The sequence below is a fragment of the Mytilus galloprovincialis genome, chromosome 1, assembly GCF_965363235.1.
Source record: "Mytilus galloprovincialis chromosome 1, xbMytGall1.hap1.1, whole genome shotgun sequence".
In the NCBI taxonomy this organism is placed as follows: Eukaryota; Metazoa; Mollusca; class Bivalvia; order Mytilida; family Mytilidae; genus Mytilus; species Mytilus galloprovincialis.
The window spans coordinates 76726903-76737487 of NC_134838.1; the positions used below are offsets into that span (position 1 = coordinate 76726903).

At 30.3% G+C, this 10585-nt stretch overlaps 1 protein-coding gene across 16 annotated transcripts in view; it reads left to right on the forward strand.

Annotated features, from left to right (window-relative positions):
* The window catches only part of LOC143084604 (single-stranded DNA-binding protein 3-like), a 78133-nt gene that overhangs the window by 61292 nt on the left and 6256 nt on the right, over positions 1 to 10585 (forward strand). For 6 of the 16 annotated variants that reach the window (XM_076260835.1, XM_076260843.1, XM_076260842.1 and 3 more), the window contains 10 exons: positions 3034 to 3107; positions 3431 to 3522; positions 3982 to 4024; positions 4682 to 4717; positions 5045 to 5087; positions 5574 to 5654; positions 7306 to 7338; positions 8861 to 8925; positions 9782 to 9854; positions 10398 to 10516. In XM_076260835.1, coding sequence (XP_076116950.1) covers positions 3034 to 3107; positions 3431 to 3522; positions 3982 to 4024; positions 4682 to 4717; positions 5045 to 5087; positions 5574 to 5654; positions 7306 to 7338; positions 8861 to 8925; positions 9782 to 9854; positions 10398 to 10516 — 659 coding nt within the window. The remainder of the gene's footprint in view (positions 1 to 3033; positions 3108 to 3430; positions 3523 to 3981; positions 4025 to 4681; positions 4718 to 5044; positions 5088 to 5573; positions 5655 to 7305; positions 7339 to 8860; positions 8926 to 9781; positions 9855 to 10397; positions 10517 to 10585) is intronic. The other 10 variants (XM_076260845.1, XM_076260837.1, XM_076260844.1 and 7 more) reach the window with 8 other exon arrangements.

Consider the following 10585-nt stretch of genomic DNA (forward strand, 5'->3'; position numbering starts at 1 on the left):
AGCTTTTGAAAAATTTATCATTAAGAGTCGGGTTTAATACTATTGTTTGATATTTCATGTCATATAATTGTCACGGCGTTTTTAAGATCGTCGTTAGAAAACCCTGTTCAAAAAGAAAATTAAATCCTCTTTGCTTCATTATAAAGTCTTGAAAATATAAATTACAAATTCTTCTTTGATTTTATTGAAGGAACGATAACAAGTAGTATATTAAATTTCATTTTTCGCAGTATTAATGGTAAAGTTAGGAAAATGATATCATTTAATACTTCATCATGTACACATTTTTTTTCGGGAGACGGTGAATATAAAAGCCTCAGATTTCTATAATAAATCAACAGGCTTGTTCTCTCTATTTGAAATTTTATTATTTAATATTCTTCGGCTCGGCTCGCAAGAGGATCCTTATGTGAAAGCTATAATTGAAAAATATGAAATAAGAATACTTACTTGTAGACTTTCCTCCTGGTAAATTGGAAATCCTTGTTTAGATATGAGGGCTCCGTGTAACAAGCTGTTGACTGTTTGTTATATGATAATGTAATAAATTGAACACATATTTCCAATTTAAATGGAGAATGCTTGTATTGACCCTAATGATTCGTTTTATCTTTACGTTCTCTGATTCACAATTTTGTAAAACTTGGAATACATTATTTCTCCCTCAATAGCAATAAATATCTGAAGTTAAAAAAAATGTATTTTTTTTCCCAAATTGATAAATGATATAGGAAAAGATTTTAACAAGTTTCTGCTTTAGATTTCAAAGGCTTATGTCTGTCAACAGTGATTAACTTTGGATAATCAACAACTGTTGTGTTGATATTGTACAGCAATATCTCAAAGTTTGATATATATTTTCTCCTTGTAATCGAAGCTATTTCTGTTACAAAAGATGCAACTGGAATTTGTATGATGAAAAACGATTATTACACCATGTGTAAGAAAGATGTAGAGAAGGTTTTAAATGTTTTCCACCTGTCAATCAATCTCTCATCACATTGTGTAGGGGTTTAAATTTTAAAATATTGCATTAGATCAATTATCAGAAAAAAAAAAGCAGAAATCTGTTCATCCTTGTTTTGGAAAAGCAGGAGGTAGCTTCCATATTATTATTGACGTTGCAAGGAGTATAATGTTCTTCGTTAAAAAAAAAAGAAGACCTAATAAGTTTGAAGTTTAAGCTGTGCTGAAATAAAAATTTTGCTAGTTTCTGAAATTTGAGGAAGTTTATGAGATTCTTTTAACAATTTTACCTGTCTCTTATCTGATCTATCTTTATTCCACCAGTGTGTTGAAAATGTCTCCTCTCTATTTCACTACCAATTGAATAAACTATGGTACAATATCTCTTTGGGGTCTGTGAAATATTTGCTGCTGGGTGTTGAGAAATAATCAATTGAGAAATCCATCCTTATCATATTTTTCCATCTGTTCCTTGTCTCCTTTTGATTTGGGCTATCTTTTCTGTCTTTTCCCATCAGTTCCTTGGCTCCTATTGTTTGAGGCTATTTGATATAATATCCAGTATTGTGAATCTGGACTATCCATTAAGTTTTGTCTATGGATATAGATATAAGTATATATGACTTGCATGCAGAACACACAGACATGGCAGTTGATATAATTACATGGCATTTCAGGCTGTCATTCTGTCGTTAATGAAGTTGTACTGTAAATTACTCTGCCTTGCAGGATTGCTTTCCTTGATGAAAGTTCTATAATCATATTTAATTACACTCGCAAATCTACCTGTAAGATAAGACTTGCTCAAGAAAATATGTTGCATTTTCATCAAATAACTATTACGAAAAAAAAAAAAAACTTTTATCAGTTATTAACTTGTTACTTACAGGAAATGAAAAAGAAGAATGGAAAAACACCTTGGTCGTATTAAATCCCATTATTATAACTTTAATTCCAAATCTATGACAAATCTGTCAAACAAACACAGTTTATCTTGAAATAGCTGATCTGCAGACGGCGAAAATAGGTTTTGTCACTTCCATTGAGTACTGTGAATAGTTTTGTGATTATGTTAAAAGATCCTGGTATCCCCTACGGAGTACTGTAATTGGTTTCCTTATAGTTTCATATAAGGACTAGTGCAAAATGAAATTATTGGGATTTTCTTGTAGATTAAATCATGTCGTTTTGACATGCCGATTTTTTTTTTTTCTTTTTAAAACCATCTATTTATTATCGTAAAATTTTCAAACCAATTTATTCTGAGCTACTGGATTTGATAATGGGGTTTAAATCCATCAGTTTTAAGAGCTTTTACTGAAGATATAAAATTTCCTTTATTCTTACAATGAAATGGTTTGTTTGATATGATATTAAGGACATTTTCATATGAGAGTACTTCAGATTATTATATATAATCACAAATTGAAATTCACTCGCATATATATATACAAAATCTAATTCATTACAGTGATTTGTTAAAGGATTAGAGTTATCTCCCCTTCATTGAAGACCACACAAGAGAACCTGCAAGATATTTTTTTTTTCTGAATGACATTTCAGTGGCAATGTAAATGTTCTTTGAATGATTAGGTATCTGATAATAATTCTTACATAATTTGCATAACATAATTTGCATAATTTGGAATGCTTGATCTGATTGGTTACAGCTCAGGGCTTCTGGTAGTGATTTTTATGACAGGTTTATTTTTCTATAGACAGTATTTACTGAACTACTTTTTTAACCATTATAAAGATCAATAGACTTGAATTCACATTACACACACAAAACATGCAAATATAACTTAAACACAGGTTTTTGAACAAAAAATAAAAAAGATGAATAATTATAAAGATCAAGCATTTTCTCTTCAGAGCTTATTGATGTGCTAACTTTACAAAGGAACATATAAACAAGTCCAATGTGTGCACACCAGAACACAAGTAATTGATCCTAAATGAAAAGTCAGCTCATAGCTGATAATTCAACAGTTCATCAAAGACCATGCATATTGACAAAAATTCTTGTTATATTAACTATTTAATATTTCTTTCTTTGTTTTATAGGTCATCCTGGAATGGGACCAATGGGTCCACGAATGGGACATCCTGGGTCACGGATGCCAGGTCCAATGAATCCTGTAAGTTCTACACATTATAAAAACACTTGAAAAATTGAATAAACAACTAAGAAAAGAAGAATATAACATTTATGGTCCATTGGATAATCTTGATGCTTACTTTTATAGATACTTATACTACTTTGATCATTCACTTACCCTTGGAAATTCAGAGAGCACGCTTCTGCTTATAAGTGTTGTGGAATTTAGGAACTCAAAAACAAAAGGGCCTTTTAATAAACAACACCTGTAAAAATTTCATTTGGAAACCAAAAGAATTCAGAGACACAATATTTACAGTTATTGTTTTATTTTAAAAAAAATAAAAATATTTTGTTTTGTAGTATGATCCAATGCCTAATTATGGAATGAGAGGACCTCCACCAAACAGTATGGGACCTGGTCCAGGTCCAGGGGGAATGCCACCAATGTCAATGTAAGTACTCATGTCATAAAACCATTCATTTATAGACTCTTAGTTATTGATAGACTTATAGTTAGGGATACTTATTTTATGTCTTTGTCAGCAAATTTTAACCACAAACATGAGTGTTCATTGAGATAAACACATTTCTTTTCACTTGTAAAGAAAATTTGTTAAAACCACAGAATCAATTATCCATGAACATTTAGTTTCATGAATGAAACCAACAGTTATTAAATAATGTTCAAAATGAAGCGTTTTAAATCATTTAGCAATAGTATGAATTGGTTATAGTGATATTCACATAATTTATGTTATGAGCCCACTGACATAGTTAAAAAGTTATCAAATCTTTTAGTTATCTTACTGGTTATCGCATTTTATACTATTGGATAAGGGGATGTAACTCTAGTTGCACCATTGAGGTTTATTCAACAATATTTGATTAAAATTTTCTTCATTTTTTTTCAGGCCTGGTGGAGCAGGAAATCGGTGGCCACCAACAACATCATCAGTAAGTATTTCAATCACATTGTGAAATGATCAGGATAGTCAGGCACTCACTATACAGGTCCAGTTGTATAAATTATTTGAATTAATCAGTTGCTGTGAAGCCATGTTAATTGTTCTGTTGTGAAATGCATATTCTATGGTAGTAAATTTGAGAAAAAAAAATAACTTGGAACTGATCATCTTTATTAGTTTATTGTTATTTTTTCAAAATATAAAATCCAGAAAAACGAAGGATAAGGGGTATTCATCCATGACACAAACAAATTAGTACATGCAGAGCAAAAATAACGTGGAAAGCAGGAACACTACTTTTATTGCTGTTCTGCATCTCAAAGTTATAGTGAGGCCTGCAGCACAGATGCAAAAGAAACTAAAACCTCACTGCAAGTTTAGGACAGACCCAAGCACCAGTTTGAGCAAAACCTTTTGCAAAATGAAACCAGAAACAAACACAGAGTTCAGTTGCAAAAAATATCTGTTCTGCTACCACATCTTTAATTCATGATATTTTGATATATCACTTCAGTACAGAAGAAATGACTTTTATCAACAACAGTCTGAAAGAAAGTTGTCTATTTGGTTATACAGTACATGCTGCACAAGCATGCATATATTATCATTGACTCCATCCTAATAAAACTTAATTTTTCTTCTTCAGATAAATTACTCATCAGCATCACCGGGTAGTTATAATGTAAGTATTCTCTTTATTTTTTCCCAATGATTACAGTTTAAAGGAGGGTTCCTAACTGTGATTCCTGTTTAAATTTTGAAAGGATAGCTGAATATCTCAGAAGAGTTATCATTTTTCAGTCAAGTCTTAGATTCAGTGCCTAATAATTTTAATTTATTCATGACTGAAAAATGTCTCACATTGAACACTAATGGAAAAAAAAATTTGCCTGTTTAATACGAGAAAATTGGATGATAATATTTTTGTTGCAAAAATGTTGAAAGTGAAAAAGATATGGCATATTTGAATTTGTAAACACAATATTTACCAATAATTTGTGTATTTCAGGGCCCAGGAGCACCAGGTACACCTATCATGCCAAGTCCACAGGGTAAGATCATCATAAATGCACAATACTGTTTCTAATGACATAATTGTGTCTATGATCAAAGGGAGATCACTCTAGTATTTTTTAGCACTCATACTCAGAGAAGTATAAAGTTTATTATTATGCAAAGTCATATTTATAATTTGAAGCTTCATATTTTTGGAAAATTGATATTATGACATACAATAAGTTGAAACATCCCATTCATACTATTTTAAAGCTCACTTTAATTATTAAAGACTACCAGAGTTCCAGAATATTGAAACCAATTTTGTCGAGTAAATAACTAGGGTTTACCCAAGAACCATTGAATTTTTATGGACAAGCATCTAGTAGAACAACTGAATTTTATGGACAAATATCTAGTAGTTCAATTGTTTATATTATATGTAAAAATGGTAAAAGTGTTGCACTTCTTATTATATCTGTTATGGAATATTGATTTTAAATGTTGACTTGACAATTAAATGGTGCATGTATATTTATTAGGGTCACAAGGACCATTTTCACCTGCCAGCCACCAGCGTATGGGTTCCAGACCAGGTGATTACTATAACGACAGTATGCAGGGTATTACCATGCTCTCAGATTTTTCTCCCCACCCAGGGGGATTCTTAGGGAAATTAACAAAAGCCCAATGACCCCTTATTTCTGTTTTTGAGTGTTCTAATTTTTGTTGTAACTGTTTTCACTTTTTAGTTTTTTTTTTCTGTTTTTTTTTTATCTGTAGAATAGTTTAGAGTTTTACAGCTGTTGTTCATTTTGTTTAGTTTTAATGATTATTATTCACAAAATTCAGATAAGCTTCTAAAACATAAAACGCACAAATCACATGTTGTACTAATAAAAATAGATTACTGTTAAATTTGCACTAATATTAAATTTACGAAAAAGGGACAAATTAAATTAACGAATATAAAAAAGGGACAAAATAGAAAGATGAAAATCTGGTAGCATGGGACAGTATTCTATTAGTGCCATGCTTAGCACACCTAATCAGGAATGTTTCTTACGATATAAGAATTATGGCCAGAACTGTTGTATATAAACAGCATTTTCAGTTTCGGGGCTACGGTTGCACTTAATCGTATACCATGTCATCAGAATAACAGTATGTCCAGTAACCAGCCTCTGGTTGCTCGAACGATAACTGAATTAACAGACACAATACTTTGTAATTATTAAAGAAAGACTAATACTTGATTGTTTTGCCAGTGATAACTTTCATCTTTTTGGGATGAACTATTAAATAAGGCCTTCTTGGATGAAATACTGAATGTCAAGTTAAAAATCACAAGCACAGAAACTATGCTGGCAAAATATTCTGTTTGTATTTGTAAAGCTAAAAAAAGCATGATTCTTTTGTTATGTTGAATTATATTAACGTAAGCATGCAGTCTAACCTGAGGAAAACATTTACAGTTAGAGGTTTACTTCAATTATGAAAACTGACTAATATTTCAAAATGCTGTTACACACTTCTGATAAAATATGATAGAGTTATTAAGAAAAAATGTAATATATTTGATCAAATGATTAGAGACATTTTCTAATTAAGCATTTTCTCTTGTGCAAAGCATAAAAAACCTAAAGAGCAATCATTTAAAAGTAAAATAAAATTAAGGCGTTGCTTTGACTCCTAAAAAACACGCCTGAAGTAGTACTACAAGTAAATTTATCTATTAAATATTTATAATGCAGAAAAGCATAAATGATCAATATTCAAATGTTGTTATTCAAATCGAAAAACATTAAAAAAAGATGTTCATGCCAGATTGTTTCCTAATTTCTAAAATAAGAATTTTTTTTTAAAGATAACCATATTATATATTTATGAAATACTAACACAAGTTATTGGGCTCCTTCCACAAGTTTGGGACACTTTGGTCCTGGTTTTCATTCATTCAATGTTCAATATATACTATCTTCTGTTCTGATGTTATTGTGTATTGTTATCTGGTTATGCAATGCTGTTTCTTGCTCTAGATTGACAGATTTTCTCAATTTCAAATTTGTAGCTTTCTTATTTCTATCTCATAACTAACTATTGATTTCGTATTAAAGAAAATTGAGATTTATATACTTTTATCTTTTTGTCAACTATCAACTTGAAAAAGCTTGGTTAAAACATATATTTCAAAATAATATTGGAGAATAAAAATACTGTGCAGTGATTGGTCACTATAAATATAAATTTTCTTTCCTCTTTTCTCATGCTCAGATGACGTTGAACCCCAAAAGATGCTCTGTTTAGGTAAGGCCGCCTCACAAAACACTTTGGTGCTATGTTGTCTTTTGGGTTTGGAGTCGGACTTTACTTGGCATGGCATGAATAAAAACCACAATACCCTACTTTGCATGTCTACTGAAATTAGCGTTATAATGGGAAATTGTGTAAATAATGTTACTTCAAAGGGTTACAAAAAAGAAATTAGAAACCAAATTAAATGTGCTTTGTATTTTATTATTGTTGTAAGATTAAATAAGTTGGAGAAGGAAGTAAAAAGAAAGAAAGGAAAAATTATGTAGCAAGTAAACTAATAATATATGCTTATACCTTATGCATGCACTATTAATGCTTGGTTGTTATTCAAACATGAATAGTATTTGAATTCCTATTCCAATATGCTTTGTACAAATTAAATATGTGATATTGTTTATAAATAATGTGTACTTTGTTTGACAACTATATTTATATGATGCTTCAGGGCAAAGAAACCATATTTTGCACAAATTGTTTCTAAGGTTATTTAAACTGATGCCTATATTTAGTGAAATTTTTAAATGATATTAGAAACATTTGAGATGAGAATTAGAAATGTTTCTATTAGCTGTAGTCTCTGGGATGTAGCAATGTGGTGAATAGGGCAGATAGTACATTGTAGTATGATATTTTATTAAAAAATTCTAGTTTTATTCATTTATTTCTTTTTTTTTTTACTTTACATTATGTAATAGGTAACAACATTTTGTTGCTATCTTTATATATTTAGTTGATATCATTTACTATAAAGCATTCAAAACAAATATGACCACAATTTGGTTCTGTATTTTATAAAACATGATTTTCAAAGATACACAAGTCCTGTTTTGATGTTTGGTGTTGTGGATTTAATTATTAAAAAAAAATGCTTTAGAGAATTTTAATTGTTGTGCATTAGTGTTTGAATTGTTTTAAATGAAAATAGTTTAATATAAGCACTCTTTAATTATAATAAGAAAGATAACTCCTGTTATTTGAATTTTGGAGTGTTGATAATTTCGATTTGATAAAAAATCATTATTTTACAAAAAAATGAGTGGCATGCTGTTAGTTTGCCCCTATTTAAAATTCTTAGTAAAATATAGTTAAGGGGTTACACTTATATAGATTAGAATTACTTCTCTTTTCTTTTTTTATTTACTTTTTAATGGTGTTTGGCAATTCAGAAATTTATTTGACTCATAGATAAAGAAAGTTTTACTTTTATGTTAAATTTTGGAAAGTGAATAGTGAAAATATTTAATTTCATATCAGTTAAAACCGTTCCAGTAACTCAGTATTTCCCCTCTGATATTAAACTGAATGACATTTAGAATTACTTGAAAGAATTGTGTAGTTTTACATGATTTTATAAGGGTCTTCAATTTATATTTTGAGCAGATCATTTATATGCTTTATAATTGCTAAAGTTGAAGGAAACAATAGGAATTGAATATAATCTTTATATGCCTACCCTTATCTTAAATCAAAGAAGAAAGACTTTTGTAAGATAATTGTTTTTCTTACCTTTCAGACTCTACAAATTCAGGTGATGGAATGTATGGTATGATGAAAGGAGGTATGCCAGGCATGCCAGGGGTAAGATTTACTTTTATTCATTAGTTTGATTATAAGCTCTGTGTTGAAGACCGTACTGTGACCTATAATGGTTTACTTTTACAAATTGTGACTTGGATGGCAAGTTGTCTCATTGGCGCTCATACCACATCTTGTATCTAATTAGTACATATAAAAATAAAAGTCATTACAGTACCTGTAAAACAAGGAGATGCAGTATAATTGCAAATAAGACAACTATCCACGAAAGTTAAGTTATTATATAAACTGTTGTTGATGCCTCCTTATCTGATATTTTGTTGAATACTGTGGATTCATTATTATTCGTTGGATACCAATTTTCGTGGATTTCGTGGGTATCGGGAAACCACGAATTTAAATATTCAACGAATTGCAAATTTTCTAAAGGAATATATGCATACTTTGTCAAAACCACGAAATTAAATACCCATGAATATGCAAGTTTTCCTCAAACCACGAAAATTGGTAGCCACGAAAATAAATGAATCCACAGTTTCTTATAGCCTTCTTAACTTTTCATGAATTACAAGCACTCAGATAAAGCAACTTGTATTTCTTAAGATTTCAAAAGACATTAGACTATTTGACATCAGTATTTATATTAGTGAGTTTTGCCTTGCATATTGGTATAAGGTCTTTAAGCATCTTATGTTGAAAAAAAAATGGATAACAGAAAAAAAAATGCCAAAATATCCTCATTTTGAGATCTTCTCATTAATATTTAGATATTTATAACTGCTTTACTTTTTAACAATATGTTGCTACAAAGTGTATTCAATGTGCGTAAATGTCTTTTATGATTAGTCTGAACTAATCCAATGAAACTACTCTCTATATGAGTATTTTGTGTTTTCAGCATTTTCCAGGGATGGGACCAGGAGGACCCGATGGTAGCTTAGGGATGGGTCCTGAAATGAGTGTGATGAATGGTAAGTGTCACAGATATCATCCCAAGGAAAAACATTAACCAAGTTACATAAGCAAGATAATTAATAGCCTAAGGACCATTGTTAGAAAAGTTTAAAGATTAAATAAACTTTCCTACTCACTTGCTACAAAAAAATATATTTGGTATGATTTTAAAAGAAATTGAAAACCCCAAAGTGAGCAAGTATTTTCATCTCTGTTTTAAAAAGTTTGATCGAAATGCAATTGTTTATTCACACAAAATAATGGCTAATGTTTCAAAGTATTGGCATGGGAGGCACTATTTAGATCCCAGCCACCAATATTATTAAATGTATATTTTTTAAAGCTATTCAGAGGAAAAAACAGCAGTTAACAATTTGAGAAATGCTCATCCTCTACCACTTTGAATTTTGGAAAAGCCTTTTATAAGACAATGGGGCGTTTTTGTCAGCTACTAAAAAAATGAGATCGAATGATAATTTCACTGAAGTGTTGGTTATTTTTTCGGATTGAATTTAAATGAGTTTTATTGCAAGTTGGATGTATGTTTTCTTCCCTTGTAGGTGATATAGATGGAATGAAAAATTCTCCAGTAAATGGTCCAGGAACGCCGCGGGATGATTTACCTCCTGTAAGTGGGACGGGCGATATGGGTGCATATAATCTAGCATACCAAGATAATGTAAGTCAGATCAGTTTGTGAAAAAAAGATCTGAATTGACAAAGATGCTCAAAGAAAACCATGATGTGG